At 37.9% G+C, this 25,088-nt stretch overlaps 1 protein-coding gene across 1 annotated transcript in view; it reads left to right on the top strand.

The window, feature by feature from the left end:
• Positions 1–25,088, top strand: part of LOC126360221 (uncharacterized protein C05D11.1-like) — a 131,223-nt gene that overhangs the window by 47,470 nt on the left and 58,665 nt on the right. Inside the window, exons 6-12 of the mRNA XM_050007692.1 lie at positions 8,168–8,290; positions 8,460–8,614; positions 14,431–14,530; positions 18,377–18,646; positions 19,169–19,423; positions 19,599–19,772; positions 19,969–20,205. Coding sequence (XP_049863649.1) covers positions 8,168–8,290; positions 8,460–8,614; positions 14,431–14,530; positions 18,377–18,646; positions 19,169–19,423; positions 19,599–19,772; positions 19,969–20,205 — 1,314 coding nt within the window. The remainder of the gene's footprint in view (positions 1–8,167; positions 8,291–8,459; positions 8,615–14,430; positions 14,531–18,376; positions 18,647–19,168; positions 19,424–19,598; positions 19,773–19,968; positions 20,206–25,088) is intronic.

Genomic DNA, 25,088 nt, shown 5'->3' with positions numbered 1-25,088 from the left:
CTACCCTCTGTGCTTCGCTCCAATACTAAATTGATGGTCCCTTGATGCCTCAGAACATGTCCTATCAGCAGGTCCCTTCTTCTAGTCAAGTTGTGCCACAAATTTCTCTGCTCCCCAATTCTGTTCAGTACCTCCTTATTTGTTACACGACCTACACATCTAATTTTCAGCATTCATCTGTAGCACCATATTTCAAAAGTTCCTATTTCCTTCTTGTCTGAACTATTTATTTTGTTGCACTTCCATACATGGCTACACTCCAAACAAATATTTTCAGAAAAGTCTTCCTGACACTTAAGTCTATACTTGATGTTAACAAATTTCTCTTCTCCAGAAACTCTTTCCTTGTCATAGCCAGTCTACATTTTATATCCTCTCTACTTCGACCATCATCAGTTATTTTGCTTCCCAAATAGCAAAACTCCTTTACTACTTTAAGTGTCTCATTTCCGAATCTAATTCCCTCATCATTACCCAATGTAATTCGACTATATTCTATTATCCTCACCTTCCTGTTGTTTATGTTCATCTTACATCCTTCTTTCAAGACACTGTCCATTCTGTTCAACTGCTCTTCCAGGTCCTTTGCTGTGTCTGACAGAATTACAATGTCATTGGCAAACCTCAAAGTTTTTATTTTTTCTCCATGGATTTTAATTCCTACTCCAAATTTTTTCTTTGTTTCCTTTACCGATTGCTCAATATAGAGATTGAATAACATCGGGGATAGGCTACAACCCTCTCTCACTGCCTTCCCAACCACTGCTTCCCTGTCATGCCCCTCTACTATAACAACTGCCATCTGGTTTCTGTACAAATTGTAAATAGCCTTTTGCTCCCTGTATTTGACTCCTGTCACCTTCAGAATTTTAAATAGAGTATTTCGGTCAACATTGTCAAAAGCTTTCTCTAAGCCTACAAAACGTAGGTTTGCATTTCCTTAATCTTATCTTTTAAGATAAGTTGTAGGGTCAGTATTGCCTCATGTGTTTCAGCATTTCTATGGAATCCAAACATCTTGCTCACCAGATGGTAAAATTTTGTCAGGACTGGCTTTCCCAAGGCTGTCAGTAGTTCTAATGGAATGTTGTCTACTCCCGGGGCCTTGTTTCAACTCAGGTCTTTCAGTGCTCTGTCAAACTCTTCATGCAGTATCGTATCTCCCATTTCATCTTCATCTACATCCTCTTCCATTTCCATAATATTGTCCTCAAGTACATCGCCCTTGTATAGACCCTCTATATACTCCTTCCGCCTTTCTGCTTTCCCTTCTTTGCTTAGAACTGGGTTTCCATCTGAGCTCTTGATAGTCATACAAGTGGTTCTCTTTTCTCCAAAGGTCTTTTTAATTTTCCTGTAGGCATTATCTATCTTACTGCTAGCGATATGTAGCTCTACATCCTTACATTTGTCCTCTAGCCATCCTTGCTTAGCCATTGTGCACTTCCTGTCGATCTCATTTTGGAGACATTTGTATTCCTTTTTGCCTGCTTCAGTTACTGCATTTTTATATTTTCTCCTTTCATCAATTAAATTCCGTATCTCTTCTGTTACGCAAGGACTTCTACTAGCCCTTGTCTTTTTACCTACTTACCAAATTTAATTATTCCCATCTTTAATAAAGAAGACAACTGAGAAAGTTAAGAGATACATCAGTATAGCCATTATTACAAAAGAAAATATAGAAATATTTAGAGAAGAAATTGAAACAACTAAAAGGTGAATGGCATGAATTCCAACAACAGATTATCAATGTGGCAGAAAAGACATAATGATTGACCAAGAAGAGGATTAAATGAAACAATAAGTTTACTGTTACCAGTCACTGTTTATTTGTTTCCACGACGCGTTTCGAAGGTTTAAACCTCCATCATCAGGTGGATATACATCAGTTAATATGGCATTTGTGTGTTTGTGTTGTGTTAAACTTAAAGTTTCTAACACCTCACCTGATTGTATAAATGAGTATGAACTTTATGCTATTTTAAGCTGTCAAAATCGTATTTACATACTGCCTGAAGTATTTACTCCAACAAATGTATTCAACACCTCCAAATCCTTCAAAAAAATTTTCTGTAATAATGTTGTTAGGACGTATATTCTCTGGACTTTGTGAGAACGTTTTCTCTTTTGCTGTACGATCCATGCACCTAATAGATTACGACGCCATATTTGTTTATACAATATGATAGCGTTCATGTGATGTGTTACGACTGTGAAAGGATCCTGTGACCACTGGAGGTACTTTATCTTACTTAATTTATGTTTACTGCTAGATACAAGTTCAATTTTGTCAAAACAGACAAAGTTCTGAAATACTGTTTTGTTTTCTCCACTAGACAGTGTCACAACTTCCTCCAAAGAAATCGTAACACAACACAAACACACAAATGCCATATTAACTGATGTATATCCACCTGATGGAGGTTTAAACCTTCGAAACGCGTTGTGGAAACAAATAAACAGTGACTGGTAACAGTAAACTTATTGTTTCATTTAATGTCAATAACAGTCACGGTAAAGCCTAACCTAAAAATGTTCGCATTCAAGAAGAGGATATTGTGGAACAGGCATTGTGTGGAATCTCCAGAACAAAGGGCTCAAAACTGGAGATGTTATAAAGAAGAGCAGCAGCAATATCAACACCTAGAACAATTGAAACAACAAATAAAAGAAACATAAAAAGTAATCCAGAAAATCAAAAGAACCTTTAAAATATCTCAGCTTATGGAAATACAACAAAATTTCACCAAAAATAATACTAGAAATTTTTTCCAGGCTCTTAAGTGTGTGTTTAAAGCATATCAGGCAGTAAGCATTTCTTTCAAATATGATACTGGCAAAATTGTATAAATAACAAAAAATATTGTCGAATATTAAGAAAAAATTTTGGCAGGTGTTTAAACTGTCTAGTTCCTACAGTTAAATCAGAATTTTCAGTATTTAAGAAAATACTGAGAGATTTCCCGTCAACATTGCTATAGATTCATGAAATCATCAGAACACACAAAAATGAAAACAAAAGTGGGAGAGGCTCAATTACCGCAGAATTATTCAAACTGTCAGAATCAAGAATTAGACGAGCTCTACATTTGTTTTTTGAAAACCTGTGGAAAACAGAAAATATTCCAGACAAATGGAAAGTAGCAATAATTAACCCGCTACATAAGAAGCAATACATACAAAATTTCGAGAATTACAAAGGAGTATCACTTCTACCACTGATATACAAAATATCAAAAATTCACCTCTACAGCAAATGAGTGAACATTTGGGTGCTTTCGAAAGGGAAGACTATGTACAGAACAGACTTTTTATCTAAAATCAATGTCCGCCGCAGTAGCTGAGTGGTCAGTACGACGGAATGTCATGCCAAGAGGCTCGGGTTCGATTCCCAGCTGGGTCAGAGATTTTCTCCACTTGGGGATTGGATGTTGTGTTGTCCGAATCATCATCATCATCATCATCATCATCATCATCCCATCCCATCTCATCTCAGCTCCATCCAGACGCAATTCGTCAAAGTGGCGTCAACTTGAAAGACTTGCAACAGGCGAACTGTCTACCCAATGGGAGGCTCTAGCCACACGACATTTTGTTTCATCTGAAATCAATAATTTACCACAGAATGTTAATGCACAAACTTATAACAATGTCATTTATTTGTTTCAAGAAAGCATATGATTCTGTAGACAGAGAAATAATAGGTAAAATATTAAAGAATTCAGTGCCAAAGCAAATTCAGCAAACATAATTCATGAAACTCAAACAAATATGGTATCTTAAGTTAAATTTGTGAACTAAATAACTTGGGCATTTGAGTAGCAACTGATATTAGGCAAGGGCACGACTTATCACCTTTACTGTTTGTGTTTTAAAGAAGCTAGGAACCCGCCTTGGCTTCGGAAGGGTAGCCTCAAGTATAGTATCTACTTTTACTGGGTGGCTTGTTTGGCATAGTGGTAATTTTGTTTATTGGGCACTGCATAGAGTTAAGATTAAAAATCATAGAACAACATTAGGTAACTGAATATCATTGCTTTTATTTAACTCAAATGATTTAAGCTGCACATGCCACTTGCTGGCATACTGCAGCACCGAAAGGCATAAGGGGACTGTCCAGCTGCAACCCGCTAACAATGCTAGTCATGCAGTGAAGGCTTCCATAGCCACTCACTCGTCGGTAGAAACAAACACCGTGACAAATATTTTAAAAATGCGCCAAAGTACATAAACACAACTGAGTAAAATAGAGCAAGTTTGAAAATTTAAATATTTTTGTGATACTGTACAGCAGATTTGACTAGAAACATTTGAGATTGATGTAAGAGTTGGCAAAATGGGAAGAGCAAATGTTTCAACAAACATTGTGTACAACAAGAAAAGCATCTTCAGAAATCTCAGAACCTGGAGCAAGGCATCTCTGGTCCATATACAGGTTGCTTATTAATTGTTTTCAGGGACAACAAAAGTGTATTTTTCCATGTTTTCTTGATTATTGACTGAATGTAAAAATTTAAAGTGCTGTCAAAATCTTCTCATTAAGAGCTGTAACCTAATGTTATATAAGACAAATTTTACAGTTAGTAACTTGGTGTTTGTCTCAAGGCAATGTAATTGATGGCGTGCAAATGTCTAGACTTTATTCGTCTAGTATTTGAGAGTAAAAAATAAAGAGGTATTGAGAAGAGTGAGAGTGAAAAGACAATTACTAAATGTAATTAAAAGAAGAAAAAGAAATTGGATTGGGCATATATTAAGAAGAATGACGGACTGATAAAAACAGCTTTAGAAGGTTATGTAGAAGGGAAGAGGAAGCGAGGAAGAGAGAGATTCCAGATACTGGATGACATGATGGATGGTACAACATGCAGCAGCCTAAGAAAGAAGCAATGGATCGCAGAAAATGGAGAGACAAAGGACCTGCTAATATAGCAGACAACTGATGTTGATGATTTGAGAATGACAGCACCTAGTGAATTCCAATAAACTTTACACATAATTTCAAACACTTTTGAAACTGTTTCTTGCTGGCAAACCCCTTCCTCCCACTCACCCATCCACCCACCCACAAAATGAGGAAAGGAAAAAAGTTTATTGAATTTTTCACTGTTCATGCAGCATTTGGCACGGTGTTTCAGTTTATTATGTCTTCGCTGTTAATTCTATTTGTAACACAGTTTGCAGCCAGTATCCCCATATACTACTGGAATGTACCTGCAGAACTATATCCTGGTACGACACTTAGTTCAGGAAATACAAAGTCATAAAAATTAAGATTAGTGAAAAACTAGGTGTTGCTTAAAATGATGTGCAGTAAAGCTTCATCAGGCATGACATTTAAATTTGTTACTTGTTTACTATCAATTCACTTTGCATACGGTATCTACATATACCACTAAATGTACCTCAAAAATTATATTGTTGTATGACACATAGTTCAGGAGAACATTGAGATGCATTATAAAGTAGTTCTTGCTTAATGTTGGTGGTGGTGGTGGTGGTGGTGGTGGTGGTGTCTTCAGTCCTGAGACTGGTCATCCTTCTGAATCTGCTTAGTATATTCATCTCTTGGTCTCCCTCTACGATTTTTACCCTCCACGCTGCCCTCCAATGCTAAATTGGTGATCCCTCGATGCCTCAGAACATGTCCTACCAGCCGGTGCCTTCTTCTTGTCAATTTTTGTCACAAACTCCTCTTCTCCCCAATTCTATTCAATACCTCCTGATTAGTTATGTGATCTACCCATCTAATTTTCAGCGTTCTTGCTTAATATGCAGTGCAAATTACCCAGTTTATATTCATCCAGTGTGTCATAATGAGAGTACTTAACGATTTCTATTGAACTTCAAGCATAACTTCAAAATTTTTCTCTCGTACATACGGAAAGCAAATATTTAACACATTAGCTCATTTGTCACCAGATGTTTGAAGCTGTTTTATATATGGCAGCTCAGTTCTTTAAACAGTCAGGGGTTTACTGGTACAAAACTAAAATGCTATGCCACAGTGAGAAGACAAGACTGTTTATATGCCTGTGAAGACTTAATGGTGAACTGCAAGCTGGACAGAATAAAGTACTTGAAAGATGGATTATTAGAAAACTTGGTTCAGTAGCAACAGGTGGTTAGAAAACGAGAAGGAATGAGAAGCTCTACAAAAATGTACGAAGCATTCAGAACTTATGCAAAATGTTTCTTTGGACATCTCAATTGATTGAATGAGAACATGCTAACAAAACAAATATTTCTTATTTATGGAAAAAGCCGTCCACAGTAGCATGAGTTATAGAAAAGAGCTGGAAGGAAACAACATGAAAGACTGCTAAATAACAGAGGCAAATTAATCTGAATGGAATACTAAATTTTGTAGGCTTTTGTGGTTGAAAAAAAAAAAAGGAATCAGGGATGACATAGACAGGAAAAAGGAGAAGACAATGTGGGAACAAGGTTGAATATGGAAAAATAAGGATGAACTAAGAAGCAAAAGGAATTTAAGTTATGTGATGCTATATGGTCACTTTGAAGAATTAAAAAATATGTGCTGCTTGCTGCATAGTAATATCATCAAAAAATTAGTACTACTGAAGAAGAAACAGAAATAGAAAAATGTTTTTTCAACACTACAAAATTGCCATTGATCTCGGTAAAAGTCTAGAATAGGGCCAGCTGCTTTCGTTCGGGAATGTGGTCAGTGCTGGCCCTGAGGTATGATAGGAACAAAAGAAGGTGTGTCAGCTGTTTGCGTTACACAGCAAATGAGAGAGCAGTGGTCAGATGAAGTGTTGCACAGTAATACATTAGGAAGAAAGGGTGAAACATTGCTGTAAATGATGGTTATAAATTTAATTGCTTCTTGTTAGAGCTGCAGCTTTTTTAACTGAGCTAGTGTCTGCAAACAAAGGACAGCATCGCAACCTAAGATATATTCAAAAAGGCAGGGAAATATTTCTCTGCTCTGTGTTGCTATGCAATCAATGTGCGCGAGCACACTGAGTAAGTCGATCATTGTTTTGGTAATTAAATGATGTGAGAAGGTAATGGATCAGTGTTTATTAATATATTGAATGTGCGGCTATGTTAATAAATATTGATCCACCTACATGATCTGATTAAAAAACATTGACCCACTTACTCGATATGCTCACATAGTTTGATTGCATAGTCATTTCATGACCACATTTGACATATTTTTGTTTTTCTGCAATTAATCCATGAGACAGGTACCAATGGACAACACTGCCATACAGAACTAAATCACTTAAATTGGTCCACTTTGCAGCACTCGTGCCATAATCACAAAATACTTCTCTCAAAACACGCTAATAAAAAATAAATAATAAAAAAAAGAACAATCGATTCAATTTTGGCGCTAAAAATACGGTGCCGCTCTTCTCGCTTCACATTGGTTATGTCAAAGAATCATTCCATTGGGTGCGTGAGCTGACGCATTGCCAATTTATGAGCATTAGATAAATACCACTGTGACAGCTGTTGCCTCTGGAATTGACTTGAGCCATTGATTCTTTAGCCAATTACAGAACTGCTAGTACTATTATTTGTACTTCTAATTCTGTTACTATTACTATGCTTCTCTCATTTGTTTCACAGTTTCCCTGCGGAACTAAGTCAGTTGAACTATAAAGGTTGTTTATTGTAACTGGATCTGTCCTGATAGTACCTAATCCAACAGCTAATGCTGTTCCTTGGAGACAAATCTGCTCATCAGCAGAGTTTATGCATGAAAATCGGTCCCGGATTCTCTGTACCATTGCAGAACACACATTTCTGTAACCAGTTGTTCTAACATGATTGATAGTTTTCAAGAGTGTTTCCTTCTGCAGTCACTGACTTCAGTTATCTTTTCACCATCTAAACAGAATGTTGACTGTGACGAATGGCAGCATCCTACGCAGTTGACTGTCTCCTGCAGTCTTTCCTGATCTTCCGGGATACTGTGGGGGCATTGTTATAAAAATGCTCCACACAGCTCATTCCTCAGATCTGTTGTTTTATTATTATTATTATTATTATTATTATTATTATTATACGAAGAATCTGAACTTATTTCTCTTATTCTGTTTATAATAGCTCTGCAAAATCTTTATACTGTCTGTCTATAATATTTCATTTGCTTTTCTTAAGTGACACACTTCTTGATCCACAGGTGCGCAATTACCATAAACAGTTCTATCGACCAGAGAACCTGACTTTAATCATTACTGGACAAGTGAAACCAGAAGATGTGTTTGAGGCTTTGGTCCCACTCGAGGAAAAAATTGTTTCTAAGGTTGGTATTGTGAAAAAAAGTACTGACAAGCTAACTCTTGGGTAAATAGCACATTGGCAAAGCATGTCTTGAATATCACAATAAAATTGTAATTGCAAATTCTTGTAGAGATCATAAAACCATATATGCTTTTCAAACAGATAGTTTCCAGTTCTTTAAATTATTGCAGGGAAGTAGGGGCCCCTTCACACGTCCGTGGCAGTCGCCAGTGCCTCCGCTTACTGAAAGCTTGGATTTGGAAGTACCATACCCATGCGATGAGGAGGATCATGGTATGGTCTACATCGCATGGCGGGGGCCCTCTGCAGTCAAGGAACTATATAGGTCTGTTGCAGCTTTAGAGAAATATTTGGCAGAAAATGCATCAACAGCTGACAGTATTTTTAAAATACTGGCAATTTTTTGCTTCTGCAGTTGGTACCAGTTCTGCAGTACCAGCGGCAGTACTTTGTCCCTCCTTTCCAAACTTTGCAGTCTCTCTCCCATCATACCTTACTGGAGGAGGACTCCTGCAGTAGTGGCATGGTTACGATCGAAAGGTTGTTTCCTAGGCGAATCTTTCAATTATGCTGTTATGAAACATGCTGATAAATGTAGACTGTTTGTTCAATCAGTGGCTGGAAACAATCTTTAATCTGTTGAGTAGCCACTCTTCACCCTACCATTTCTCCAGGGAATGCTAGTTCTGCCCAATGTGTCTGAGAACACCTTTGGAATACAATGGTACCTTTATTGTTTATACCTTAGAGGTGGACTTTGAAAAGTGCCTAGGTAGATCATTTGGTCAGAACACATCCGTAAAAGACAAGAGTCTTGTTTCAAGTTCCCTTCTGCCACATAATTTTAATCTCTTGGGATGTTTCGCACTCAGACATTGTGGTAGTGTACATAAGTTCTCTGTATACTGACAGTTCATGATGTAAATGAAGTTGTTCAGGTATTAAAATTTTTAAATTAAGGAACTATCTTAACCACAAACATAATTTATTTTTTCTTAAAATGTAACTGATTTCGATCTGTGTGAGATCATCTGCAGACCAGTTACTGAATGATGACTGTTGGAGACAGTGGCACGAAGCAGGAACTGCTATGGAAAGTGTGAAGATCAGTGTATGTTTGTGGGGAAGAAGGATTAAAATACACTGTGTGCCTCCATTTTTACAAGCTTTATTGGTTTCTCCTCATGCCAATAGATGAATGTTACTGTTAGCTCTGATCTCTAATAAGTATGTCTGTTACAAATGTGTGGGGGAGCAGTGTACAGTGTGATGCAACTGAGACTGGCCACTGAAAATCCAGAATGAATGAATATATCAAAGTGCAGTATTTGCCAAGTTAGAGCAGACAATATGGAGAATTTTCCAAGGTTCACAAGTAATTTTTATTGTTTATAATCGCAGAACTTTGGAAGAAGCTTCAAAGAAATCTTCAACAACATAGCATGTATGAGACTTGATAAAATAGTATCAAGATAGCAGTGCCGCAAACCACTGTCCTGCCATGAGGAGGAGAGGTTCCCATACATGCCTGTTCTATTATACCAAACGTAAGCAAGCACATAATTGGGGTATATTTTTTGTATTTATTATCACGGATGTCTTACCAAGCACTTAAAATGTTGACCTTGAGCACTGTTTCACTAAAAAGTGATTCTGGAGAAACAATACTGCACATTGAACTTCATCTGGAGTTAACGGCACAGGCCCTTGTTAATAAGGCATTTCATGCCTTTGGGAGTCGTCAGTGTTTTCTAAAGGACCTTCAATTTTAAGTTCAGCCACTTTTAAGTTTGATGAATCTGCAGACTGTTCTGAGCTTCCCGAATAATGCTCAAGAGTGTCAGTCATGACATGTGGAATGGGAATGACATCTGTCATACAAATAACCTCATAGCTCGGGCAACCGCAACTAGAAAAACCTGTGCATAATGTGGAGGACAATCAAATAATTTAAAATCAGAGATGGTAAAATAGTCTCATTAAAAGTGAGAGAAAGTCCAAATCTACACTGGCTATTTCTTGTGTTTCCACAACCAGTTTCATACCCTGTGGAAGTACATCTTCAGGTCATATCTACATACAGAATACAGCTACATAAGTAAAAGCACTAGTAGTCAACATAACCTACCGAACAAACTTTGACAGTAAAGTATCGTACTCGTAAGACTAATATTTCGTGTGCCATGAATTGCAAGGTACAAGTGCGTATAAAAACATGTCACTTGTTGCTAAAACCTTGAATGAAATGACAGATGGACATCCAATCTGAGTCATGCGTGGTCACTAATACATCTCCAGAACTCAATCAAAAGATGAGCGCAGACAGCATGTGACAATCCACATATGATAGGATAAAACCTGTGAGCACAAAACATTGCAGAATGAACATACTGTAAATTAAAACACATGAAAGAGAAGATACCTGCCATCATCAAAAACCATGGTAGAAACAAAGAATTAAGACACCTAATCCTTGGGAGTCATTAATGTACTATTACATTTGTTTCTCCCGCAGATTTTGATGAGGGTAGGTATCTTCTCTTTTATACTCTACCACTGCTGTGACCAGTGTTTCTATTCACATTACATTCATCTGCAATGTTTTGTGCTCATAAGTTTTATCCTATCGTATGTGAATTGTCATGTACTGTCCAGGCTCATCTTTTAATTGAGTTTTGGAGATGTATGAGTGATCATGCATGGTTTGGATCGGATGTCCCTCTGCCATTTCATCTGCGATTTTACGGAGTAGTGACATTTTGGCGCGCACTTTTACTTTGGAATTCATGGCACATGAAATATTCATTTTGTGAGTACATCACTGTGTTGACTACTAGTGCTTTTTCTTACATAGCTTTTTTTCTGTACGCAGATATGACCTGAAGATATACTTCCAGGGTATGAAACTAATTTTCATATAGTGGAAAAACACACACACACACACACACACACACACACACACACACACACACACACACACACACACACACACGCACAAACAGCTTATGCGGATATGGACTTTAACTCAGTGTTAATATAGATTACCTTACCATCTCTGATTCTAGATTGTTTAGTTGTCCTCACATTATGAACATCTGTCACATTGGTACCACACTGTTTGCCTTGTGTCCAGTGGGATGTCTTCCAATAATTGCGGCATCATCATATTGTAAGAATTTGACCTTGAGTGTGTTTAAATGCACCAAACGAGGATAGACCAAGAGTATTGTTTTTATCCACTTCTTTCATTCAGCGTGAATTTGCAACTGAAGATTAGTGCATATTGCAAAGTTTGACGCGCCTGTGGTTTGTAAATGATGGTTCTTCCTTAAACAAAATTTTGCCAGCATATGCCACATCGCTTTGCACTTTTTGTTGATAAAATTCGAAGGACTTTAACTAATTTTGCAAGTCAATTCGTGAAGCTGTAGATGCTGCGAAATATGAAGAGGATGCAATGTTATGGAATGTAGCTTCACAGAACACTCATTTGGTAGATCCCTCTTGTTCTTCAGAGATGCCTCTTAGTGACAATTGCAGTGTGCTGCTGCTGCTAAAATGTTAGTTCAATTTCTTTCATCAGTTGATTTTTATTTCCCTTGGCGTATTTCATTCTTCACACTGCCTGTTTCTGGAACTTTAATACTTGCAAAGACAAATCGTGAGTGCTTGGCACAATCCGGATACTTTTCAGCATACAGTGTTACTGTTGCTCTAATAGTTTGGCAACATTTGACATAAACAATATTCACTTTTTTGACTGCCGCATACATTGTGAATGTCTCAATAGCAATATGAGCAAGTTATCATCTAATTGTTACAACAGCAGAACACAACAGGTAAACAAAAGAACGATACCTGAGCTACATGTTTGCTTATATTTGGTACAATATGGCAGATGTGTATGGAACTTTTTCTTCTGACAGCACGACAGGGATTTACAGTACTATTATCTTGATGCTATTTGTTCAGGTCCCATATATGTTATGTTGTTGAAGTTCTCTTAGAAGTTCCATTCAAATCCAACAGAAAAATCTATATAGTACCATTAGAAAAAAAGATAGTGTTGTAATTCAGTGAGTATAAATGATTAAGACTGCTGGTGAACATAGGAAATTCACTGTATTGTCAACTGTAACTTGGCAAAAACTGCTTCTTGATGTATTTATTCATTCTGGGTTTATCTGGGGTGCCTTTCTTAGCTGCCTCATCTTGTATACAGGCTGGACAAATAAAACTGGACTGGAAAAATTTATAAGACTGACACAGAATAGACCCATGTTAATGAACAGAAGAACCGCTTATCATAGAAAATGATGGAAACCGTGATTCTGAATCACCAATTAGTTGCTATCAGATATCTGTGGATATACATTTCCCACATACTCTGCCCTGACTATTTCTCTGTGTCATCATGTTTGAGTGAATGAGAGGAGCAGACATGTTTAGTGACCAGTTGAATGTAGCACAAAGTAATTATCAAATAAACAGTGCATGTTCATTGTCAAGTAACTTAACTCATGAAAAACAAGTGTAATGGCTTGCACAAGAGTTTAAGACTGAAAGTGTTTTAGCAAAATCTTCAGCAAAGTTTACAATAAAAAAATTATTGGTAAAATTACACGAAATGGGCTCTGTTGTGAATAAAAGCTGTAACAATCTGAAAGAATTCTTACACAGTATTGCTTAAGCCAAGGAAAACCTGAGAAAAGTCTGACAAAAACTCATTTATCTGTGTTGGTAGGAATTAAGAGATCATAATGTTGAAACATTATCAAAAAGTACCTTCACTTGTATCCATGCAAATTTGCTGTTGAGCATGAATTAAAATGTTTGGACGAACTTTTGTATGTAGAATTCTGCCAGTAGTTTCTGAGTGAAGTGGAACCAGGAGTTTCAGATCTTGTTTTCCGCCGGCCAGTGTGGCTGAGCGGTTCTAGGCGCTTCAGTCTGGAACCGCGCGACCGCTATGGTCGCTGGTTCGAATCCTGCCTCAGGCATGGATGTGTGTGATGTCTTTAGGTTAGTTAGGTTTAAGTAGTTCTAAGTTTTAGGAAACTTATGACCACAGATGTTGAGTCCCATAGTGCTCAGAGCCATTTAATCTTGTTTTCCATTTGTACAGATGAGGCTTGGTTCAGAAAGCCAGGGTATGTCAGCTCGCAGAATACGCTCATTAAGCATCAGGAAATTCCCGTCAATACTTTGAAAACTTGTTGTATAATCTCAAGATTGGGGTTTGTTGCACAGTGTCCAGTGTCTGCATTGTAACACAATTATTTCTCCAAACTGTTTATCAAAAGCTACTCCGTATATCCGGAAGCTGTTTAAACCATATGTGGATCAACTCGAGGATGATGAATGACTGTATGGTTATCGGACAGCAGGACGAAGTAGCAGCACACACTGCCTTGACATTCTTGTCATGAGTGCCATAGGTGTTCAGTGAGGCAAGGACAATCAACACAGGCAATGCAACCTCCTGGCCATCTGGATCACATCCTCTCTTTCCCTATGGTTTTTACCTATGGGACAAGTTGAAGGGTCAGATGTACTCGAATAATCCCCACTCATTATAAGAGCTACGGTAGAAGAGCCTAAACACTATTACTGCTATTTCTTGGGAAAGCTACTACATGTATCTCACAATTTGAAATCGAGCGCAGCACACTGTCACTGGTGGCCATTTCCAGAAAAATTTGTGACATTCATTACAAGGGTCGGTCAGTCTTGCATCAGCATTATTGTAAATATTTTCTGGATGAGTTACATTTTGCCCACTTTATATGTGCAGCTCCTTAAAAATCATTTTATGCATTATTATCTTAGAAAATGTGACAGGCTTTTAAGGCAACAGTCTGTTTCCTGCATTGTTTTATTTTCTGTCAACATGAATAATTCAATAAGTGTTGTACCAAAACAGGTAGCGACTAGTGGAATGAGAGCGGAGAGTAAGTTAATGTGGTCTCATTCTCTTTGTGAAATTATATCATAAGTGAACAAAAAAGCAACAAAAAATATGGTTATTCTTTGTTCATTTTGGGAGTAGTACTAAGCTTAAACAAGCTTTTTCCATAAATTTTTGTTTTCTTCTTTGTAAAAGTCTTATCATAATGTGAGTTCAACAACATGTTTTTTCAGAATGTGTGCCTGCTCTGTGATGCTGAAGTACTTGACGGATACATCTGTCAGTCCATTGCAGAAGGAATTTGTTGAAATAGATGATCCATATGCTAGTAAGGTATTATAAAATTATTATAAAAAAGATAAGAGATACTGACAATTTTTTCAACAATATTTTCTTTTGTAGTAAAAAAGTTCGTTTTTATATTCACTTCATAATTAATTACGTGATTTTTGCCACAACAATTGCAATGCAGTCAAAAGTTTTAGCTATATTACAGAATATTCTCAGTGGTGGTAGTTCCTTTGTTGTTTGTAGTGTATCTACTGTCTAAATGGCTATATATACTGCTCAGTACAGTCATTTTAAAAATTCTAACTGTTTGGCACTCAAGATGTTTTCTCGACAAAATGTGTATCAGATTGATTGTACATGAGTGCCTCAAAATTATTGCAGTTGCTCACAGTGACGTTGGTGTGTAGTTATTCTTCCAAGCTACTTTGTCCTTTCTCATGGTTCGACAACAGTTTGTCTGCACAGTTACCATTTCATAGAGATTCGTTAAATTAGTAGCTTAGCCTATCAAAAAACTCGATAAAACAATTCATTATTTTATTTTTAATTAGCTGTAACCACTACACAAACTATTCTTAAGAGGTGTTGAATTTAAAAGCTTATGTTGAGAAATAAATAATAATTGAATTTTGTCAAACCTGGTTTGGAGCACTAGCACTCATCTTAAAAAATTGCAGGTGATCAAGTAAGGAACTATTCAAACCTAAACTATTTTCTACATTTTCCCCTTTCCCCCTTGACCTCTTAGTTCCTGTCTGCAGCTGCCATAAACACAAAAACTCATCAACTGGTTGTATTACATAATTACTAACACATCTTATTTTCTTTTAGATATGTTGGTCATATACAATTCTAGTATTATGTCATTGACTCTCTTGTCTGCTGTCAAACTTAGTTGTATTAAGCTTTTCCATTTGTCCATAAATAAAAAGGAATGGAAGCAGATTGTTTTGTAAGGTCCATGTCAGTGTCTTATTGAGTCAGTATTCCTATAGGAAGATGTGGAGTAGAAGTAACTGCGCTGCTGCCTGATGTGAAGTCATAGCCTGAATTGTCTCAATCCACTATGACCAACATTTTGTGTAAGACAGAATACAGATGTCTCAGGAAATCACATATGGTAACAGGGCACCTAACAACACTATCCAGTGGTTCGCTATCCTGTCAGGGTGACACACTCAACTATGCTAAAGGCTCAACAGAACTATACTTACAGCTGTTACAGCCCGGACCTGTTTGCTTCTGAATCTCGTAGCCTGGGATCAACATGACTGGTTCACATGCTGTTCACATTCATGTAAAGCTCTGAAGTGTTGTCACATGTCTTACATTTAATCCAAAGGACAGCAGACTTTGACTCAATGCTGTCTAAAATTTGTGTTGGGAAGCTGGTCGTATGCATCTGTTGCACTTAAAGTAATGCATCAGTATTAATACCTCAGGGGTCCTAACATCTGAATTGGACTTTGGGATCTATCCTGGTTTGTTCTCTTAATCCTCACTAAGATGCAATTGAGGTCTGCCCCCCCCCCCCCCCCCCCCCCAATTCTTATAAATCGCTTTAAAATGTGCACTGAATCAGAGGGCTGTTTGAGATGAAGCTCATTTTCATGTAGCATGGGAAGTAGTTAAGGGAATAAATAGTCTACACTAACTCGTGCAGCAGGTAAGTGTGCTAAGAGCTGCAGCAGTGGGAAAGCCACATTGCATCATCTTCACCTATAGCAGCCGTCTATACTAAGAGATGCAATTGAAGACAGCAACAAATATGAAATATGTTCTGTAGTGCAGGTTTTAGTGCAAAAAAAACCTCAAAGATTTTAACATTCATCATGGAATATCTGCCATATGCAGACTGAATGTGGCGATTGAAGATGTGAGTTGTTAGTATCACTTGTTTGAGAGTGCAAAGACAAATAGTGGTCATGACGATAGTGTAAGTGACCAAACACCTTGTCAAATGTCTACAGAAAATGGATGAAAAATTTTATGAAAATGGGTTCAGGATACCTCAGCAGTGGGCAGAGATTTGTCAGTACGGTTTGCAAGTGACTGTGATTAAACCATTAAGGTACCCCAAGTTTAGTGCTTATTGGTTTCTCAGAACCACTAAATGAATTGAGTGACTGCTTCTATGGCTTTTCCTTTTACTTTCATGTAGTAGAAGGGCTATTGAAAAGAATTGTGACAAGATAAGCGTTTCCTAAGCTAATATGGAACAAAACACCAATAAACATTTTGGGATCATACTGCTTCATCCATAAACCAAACACTTATAAGTCAGCAAGGTTATGCTTGTAGTTTTTTGGGGCACTAAAGGAATACTGTATGTGGATTTGATGGAGTGTAAAAGGCAATAAATTCTGAAGCCTATTTTGAGACACTAAGCGAACCGAGAAGTCATTCAAAACACACAGTATTGACTTCCCGTGTAATGTTTTTAAGCAACAGTACTCAGCCAAATCTGTTCAGCAAACACAAATGATGTTGCATCTTTTCAATTGAGGTGTTTTTGAACATGTACCCTACTGTCCAGACTTGGCTACAAGTGAGTTCCATCTCGTAATGTGGATGAAAAATTGGTGTATCTCTTATGAAAAACTTAGATTCTGTCATGAGCTGGCTACAGTTAGGCAACAGCATTTTATACAGTGGGAATTTAACTTGCGAAGAAATGTGACATATGCTTAAATCTGAACTCTGATAGGAAGGTGTAATTCTCAGTTTATCTTAGTAAATTTGATTTAAATACTCTAGTATTTTAATGCCTCCTTATACTTACGAAAAATGACCTGGAATGCACAAATGAAAATGTGGCAGTTACTTGGTCAGAGATAATATTGGGTTTTTCATAATTGTGATGTCATGCAGATGTCTTGTCAGTGATGTAGTTGCTATTTCCAATGCTAAATTTATACATTTTTTGAAGTGGTTATTGCTTTCCAACAAATGATATGGGTGATAATATATTGGAATTCAATCAGTGTACTCAATGAAATGCTTGTCTGTTTTGGTTGACATGAATTTGAGATAGATAATGGTAATCATCTTGAAAATATTAAATCTGCAATTGAGGGTTGGGGGCAGGTTAGAAATGCATTGTACTTTATTCAGTTATGGGAACCCCATCCTGTCTTAAAGTTGACACCGATCGAGGTGGATTCGCATTCGGGAGGACGACAGTTCAATCCCGCATCTGGCCATGCTGATTTAGGTTTTCCATGATTTCCCTAAATCGCTCCAGGCAAATGCTGGGATGGTTCCTTTGGAAGGGCACAGCCGACTTCCTTCCCCGTCATTCCATAATCCGATGATCCAACCCATAAATTTGAGAAGAGGGGCTAAAATAAATCACACGTCATTGAAAGACAAGGTCCAAATACAAGTTAGGCATTGTTTCTTGTGATGCTTATGTGTGGGCAGTATTCTTAAGTGCTTTTTGTTTGGGATACAGACTTTGAATGTTTATTATACTACATGAGAGAAAACTATAAAATGCTAATGAGATCATTACAGCTGAACATGGAGGATTGTGAAATAACTATTTAATACAAATTACTGCTCCACCTTGCAACCAGTGTTGTTTGGAAGATATTAGAAGTGGCACTTAATTTGTATGCATGTCAGTTCATAATAGTGCCTTAATAATATTAATACTTTAGTGCATACATTCTTTTGATTTCATTTTCATGTATCATAGATTCCAATCTTTGCCTGTTTGATGATTCTCAGTTTTCGTGGCCATACATTTGATATTAAAGTTGATGGTATGTGAATTGAAATAAAATCTAGCTAGTGATTTTTTTTTTTATATGAAATTTTACTTTTGGTGTTTAACGTGTGTAATGTTTCCTCACTCACTGTTATTTTTACATCTGACATTTGCAGGTGGGCTACTCTTTGGCAGAGAATTCTGAATCAATGTTATATCTGATCTTTGAGAATGTTCCTAATCAGAAACTGTGCTTGGTACGTGATCGTTTAATGCAAGTACTCAATGGAATAGCACGTGGTGATGAAAAAATTGATATGCGCCGCATGCGTGCAGTTATTCACAGACAAATTCTGGAATCTCTTAGTCATTTGGAGAACAGCCCTCATGACAGCATTGCATTCATGATTATCGGCGACATGTTATATGGGAACACCAAAGAAGATGTAAGTCAGTTTGGTAAACAGAAAATTAAACTCCTGTGAAACATACTTTTAATTATAGAAATAGCAATAGGTAGTAGAATATATTAAATATTAATGAAGTAGTAGGACGCCAGCAAGGAAGCTTCAGGTTAGAGCAACTTTGATGGTTGGATGTCTTTTTGTCTGCCTAATTAAAGTGAGTTGGGTCTTTTCATTATATTTAAGAAAAATAATTTATATGTGCAGATAGCTATGCATTTTTTGTCTTTGCTTTACTCTTAACCTCAGATCTATTTCTGCAAAGAATGTTTAAAGAAAATGACATCTGTTTCGTAACAATGAAAGCTATATGGATGCTTACAGTAGTCGGAAAAGAGTTCAGCACCGTTCTTAGTTGTGTATGCGTGCGCCATTTTTGTGATGCACATATGGCAGAGTATATTCTGGTGGGAACAGTGGTAGTACTTGTGTATTTATCATTGCTAAAGCTGTTAAATAATCTTCAAGAAGCAGTGAACTGATGTGTTGTTTTGTTTGTAATAGCTAGACCATCGCTTAAATCAAGTTGAAGATCTTCGTCAAATGGAACGAGAACCGGAAGACTTTTGGATAGGACTACTAAGGAAACACCTGGTGGAGGCACCAAGTGTAACAGTGCGTGGTGTGCCAAGTATAACTGAACAAAAACGTATGGCTGATGAGGAACGTCAGAGGGTTGAGGCCCAGAGACAGTCTTTGGGCAAGGAAGGGCTATCAGAAAAAGGGGAGAAACTCCGCCATGCTATGTTAGAGAATGAGGTATAAATATATATTTTCCCCCCATGTGATTTTGCAGTAGAGATGATCATCATATTTCTAGTCTGATTACTGAAATTGTGAACAAAAAAAATTTAGTGACAATAAAAAGACAGCAAAGGATACAATTCATAGTAAGTGTGTTACCTTTATTTAAATAGGATGTATTATTTTCCAGAAACCACCTCCAGAAGAGATGCTGACATCAGTGCCAATTCCTAGTATAGCGTCCATAAATTTTCATCCTATTAAGCGATACACAACTGATTCATCAGAACAGCACCCTAAATTCGACCTTTCTGGTGTGCCAGTACAGATGCATCTTGATGATATTCATACAAATTTTATCTATGTAAGTTATCAGGTGTATTTGCCTTTCCATTATCGTAATTTATAAATGTGAATAACTCTTTTAAGGTAAAGGACAGATAATAGTCTGCAAAATGCGAACTCTCTTCTTATTGCAATGGAAGTTTATAACCACTTGATGTATAATAAAATTACATTGATGTTTACTTGTAAGTGACAGAGTCTGATCACTTTCTTAGATGTTTGTGCTGATGGATACTTCAGTCATTGATCAGAATCTCAGACCATATCTTCCACTATTGTTGGATTCTCTTCTGGAACTACCTATACAGCGGGGTGATAAATTAGTTCCGTACGAAGAAGTAGTTGCTGAATTGGAGGAGGATACAGTCGGAAGCAGTACTCGCATAGGGCTGGAATCTGGATCGAGGTTTCAGTGTGGCCCTTACTCACATACAGCTTTACTTACATTACAAGTAAGTTACCTGTTGAGTGTTTATCTACAGTTAAAATATAAGTACATTTTAATTGTTGGTAATTTATAAACCTTTCAGTTGCTTTGAATGTAGTTTACTTATGCATTAGTGTTGCATGTTAAACATTGTCAGAGATACTGTGATTATTAGAGTAGAAGAGAAAACAATCTGTTGTTAAAATTCTACTCTGGGAAGTATGTATTCTTTCCATAATTTATGCTTTTTTCAAATAAATAGATTTAAGGAAATTTGCAACATTCCAAACTGCAAGTGCTTGCATTTAACATTTGGGAAACCATGTGAGGCAGTTGGCCATTTATACGTATCATTGTGTCTGCCATTTATATTGTGATGGTTTGTCACATTTACTTCAGCTCACTGTGGCATTGCTGGCTCTATATAAATTCATTAACTTTCAATAACAGCTTGATAGTAATTTTAAATTTTAATGCTTAATTTTGCCCATTCTTCACACACATGACTTTCTTAAAGATTGGCTAGACAAATTGCGAACTTGCTGCATGTTCGCATTTCATAACACAGTTATTTTCCCTTAAATGTGAAGATGTTGCAATTAAGTGCATATTCTTATATGTTGTGGATGAAATAATGTTTTTGGGGCTGGGCAAGATAATTTCATAATCAGTGGGAACATTTTTCCAGTATTAGGCTTGTTAGGTGTAAAGATTAGAACAAATAAGATTTTCCAAGAAATAGAAGCAAAATTTTTGATTTGTGTGCACTATCCACTACTTCATTGGTAGCAATACTTTTACGTGTATAGGACACACACACACACACACACACATACACACACACACACACACACACACACACTTTTATCTCAAGTGCTGAGGACTAACTGATGCTAGTAGCAGACTTGGCTCAGTTGGCAAAGAAATAGAACAGGGAGGGAGGGGGGGTTAAGAAAGATTATGGTGGTGTGGAACATGATGTGTGAAGGGGAGGTTGTAGGGTATGAGGGCCATGGAAGGGGACATTTAGAAGGTAGGCTGATACAGAGCATTGTGGGAAAATGGAGGACCCACAAAAGAAGAAAGAAATGTATAAATATAAAATGGGTGACATTGTTTTTAATAGATAAGTAACAGTGGACAGTGAGAGGTTGCTTTAAGATTGGAAGGTGGAATGAGATAGGAGCAGGAAGTGGCTGCAATACAGATAGTAATGTATCTCGGGACAAGAGGGATTATAAGATAATGAACTGTAGTGGAGACAGTTCCTGCCGGCACTGTTCAAGAAAAGCAGTTGAACTGATTAAACAATGGAAACTCCATGTAGGAATATCAAAAAGTAGCAAAAGATAGATGGCTACTTACTGTAAAGTAAAGTTAGGGTAAGTTGAATTCATCAGTGAGACAGTGGAGAACACCCATGTAAATGACTTTCGGAGCTGAAGAAAATGTTGTTTAAGTTGTGGAAGAATTGGGAAAGAGTATCTCACGCTGTATCCATATCACGTCTGCCGGGGCACCTCATCCAAGATGTGGAGGCGGCCTTGCCTGCGGCTATCGAGCGTACGAGGTGCAGTCATGTGCAAGTAGTGCTCACATCGGCACCAGTGATACCTGTCGCTTGGATTCTGAGGCGATCCTCAGTTCATACAGGCGGCTGGTGAATTTGTTGAAGACCGCTGGCCTCGCATGTGGGGTGCAAGCAGGGCTCTATATTTGCAGCATCGTTCCCAGAGTGGATCGGGGTCTTTTGGTTTGGAGCCGAGTGGAGGGTCTCAACCAGAGACTTCGTCGACTCATGACGGTCTTGGCTGCAGATTTCTAGACTTTTGCTATTGGGTGGGGAATTGTAGGATGCCCCTAGATAGGTCAAGGGTGCACTACTCAAAGGAAGAGCCTACTCGGGTAGCAGAGTACTTGTGGCGTGCACATGGTAGTTTTTTAGGCTAGGCCGTAGTGCGAGGTGTCATAAACACTCACCAGTCGACGTGCAGGCAGGGAAATCAGGATGCGCTCAGTGTAAAGACACTTCAGCTATCAAGATATTAGCAGTAAATTTTCATAGTGTTAGGAATAAAATTCCTGAATTTAATGCCCTCCATGAAGTGTGTGGCACGCAAATTATTCTCGGGACTGAGACCTGGCTGAACCCTGAGATAGGAAGTTCTGAAATATTTAGTGAGGGTTGGAACGTGTATCGGAAAGACAGATTAGACACCGTAGGAGGTGGTGTCTTCATTGCAGTTGACAAAAATATTGTGTCTGCTGAGGAAGTAGAGTGTGATTGTGAAGTTTTCTGGACATGTTTAACAGGGCTAGGAGAAATAAAGTTAATTGTTAGGTGTTATTACCAGCCACCAGGTTCCACCGTGACAGTTCTAGAATCATTCAAAGGGAGTCTACATTCTGTATCGCAGAAGTACCCAGATCATGCTATATTAGTCAGAGGCGACTTCAGCCTACCAAGTACAGACTGGAATGTCTATGGATTCATTAAAGGTGGTACTGACAAGACGTCGTGTGAATTACTTTTGAACACATTATCTGAAAACTGTCTTGAGCAGCTAATTCGACAGCCAACGCGTAATGGAAATATTTTAGATCTGGTAGCCACGAACAGACCAGACCTCATCGATGGTGTCAGCGTTGAGACAGAGATTAGTGATCATGATGTTGTCATTACGACTATGGTTACTAAAGTTAAAAAGTTGGTCAAGAAGGCTAGGAGAGTATTCTTACTAGAAAGAGCAGATAAGCAGTTGTTAGCATCCCACTTAGTAAATGAGTCGACTTCATTTACTTCGGGTATGATGGACGTGGAAGAATTATGGGCAAATTTTAAACACATTGTAAATCACGCATTGGACAAGTATGTGCCGAAAAAGTGGGTTGGTTAGTTTAGTTAGTTTTTAGTTTAGTTATATTACTTGTTCCATGGATCATGAACAGGATTCTTTCGTAATGATGTGGAACGTGTCAAAGTACACAAGATTCATTTATCCCAAATAATCATTGTTAGTCTTATATACGGTACAATTGTTAATGCTTACTGTATTTCTTTGGCCTATGTCTAAAAATTCATCTACGGACCGAAAAGACCCACCCTGGTTTAACAGTGCAATTCGGAGAATGCTCAGGAAGCAAAGACAGTTGCACTCGTGGTACATGAAAGATCAGGAGAATGAGGACTGGCAAAAGTTAGTAAAGATTTGTGCTACTGTAAAAAGAGCGATGCACGAAGCATTCAACCACTACCACCATCATACCTTAGCAAAAGTCATACCTTAGCAAAAGTCATACCTTAGCAAAAGTCATACCTTAGCAAAAGTCATACCTTAGCAAAAGTCATACCTTAGCAAAAGATCTTGCTGTAAACCCAAGGAAATTGTGGTCTTATGTAAAATCGGTAAGTGGGTTGAAGGCTTCCATCCAGTCACCTACTGATCAGTCTGACCTGGCAACGGAAGACAGCGAAACAAAATTTGAAACTGTAAATTTAGCTTTTGAGAAATCTTTCATGCAGGAGGATCGTACAAACATACCACTGTTGGAGTCTCATACAGATTCCTGAATGGAGGACATAGTGATAGACTCCCCTGGGGTTGTGAAGCAGCTGGATTCGGTTGAAAATAAATAAATCGCCAGGTCCTAATGGGATTCCAATTCGGTTTTACAGAGAGTAGTCTACTGCATTGGCTCCTTACTTAGCTTGCATTTATTGCGAATCTCTTGCCCAACGTAAAGTCCCGAGCAACTGGGAAAAAGTGCAGGTGACACCTGTATATAAGAAGAGTAGAAGGACGGATCCTCAGAATTACAGACCAATATCCTTAACACCGGTTTGTTCCAGGATTCTCGAACATATTCTCAGTTCGAATATAATGAATTTCCTTGAGACAGAGAAGTTGCTGTCCATACATCGGCATGGCTTTAGAAAGCATCGCTCCTGCGAAACGCAACTTGCACTTTTTTCACATGATATCTTGTGAAACATGGATGAAGGGTATCAGACAGATGCCATATTCCTTGTCTTCCGGAAAGCGTTTGACTTGGTGCCCCACTGCAGACTCCTAACTATGGGATTGGTTCCCAAATATGTGGGTGGCTCAAAGACTTATTAAGTAATAGAACCCAGTATGTTGTCCTCGATGGTGAGTATTTGTCAGAGGTGAGGGTATCATCTGGAGTGCTCCAGGGAAGTGTGGTAGGTCCGCTGTTGTTTTCTATCTACATAAATGATCTTTTGGATAGGGTGGATAGCAACGTGCGGCCGTTTGCTGATGATGCTGTGGTGTACGGGAAGGTGTCATCATTGAGTGACTGTAGGAAGATACAAGATGACTTGGACAGGATTTGTGATTGGTGTAAAGAATGGCAGCTAACTCCAAATATAGATAAATGTTAATTAATGCAGATGAATAGGAAAAAGAATCCCGTAATGTTTGAATACTACATTAGTAGTGTAGCGCTTTACACAGTCACATTGATTAAATATTTGGGCGTAACATTGCGGAGTGATATGAAGTGGGACAAGCATGTAATGGCAGTTGTGGGGAAGGTGGATAGTCGTCTTCGGTTCATTGGTAGAATTTTGGGAAGATGTGGTTCATCTGTAAAGGAGACCGCTTATAAAACACTAATATGACCTATTCTTGAGTACTGCTTGAGCGTTTGGGATCCCTGTCAGGTTGGATTGAGGGAGGACATAGAAGCAATTCAGAGGCGGGTTGCTAGATTTGTTACTGGTAGGTTTGATCATCACACGAGTGTTACGGAAATGCTTTATGAACTCGGATGGTAGCCTCTAGAGGAAAGGGGGCATTCTTTTCGTGAATCGCTACTGGGGAAATTTAGAGAACCAACATTTGAGGCTGACTGCAGTACACTTTTACTGCTGCCAACTTACAT

The sequence above is a fragment of the Schistocerca gregaria genome, chromosome 1, assembly GCF_023897955.1.
Source record: "Schistocerca gregaria isolate iqSchGreg1 chromosome 1, iqSchGreg1.2, whole genome shotgun sequence".
Lineage (NCBI taxonomy): Eukaryota > Metazoa > Arthropoda > Insecta > Orthoptera > Acrididae > Schistocerca > Schistocerca gregaria.
This window is presented reverse-complemented; position numbering and strand designations above follow the sequence as displayed.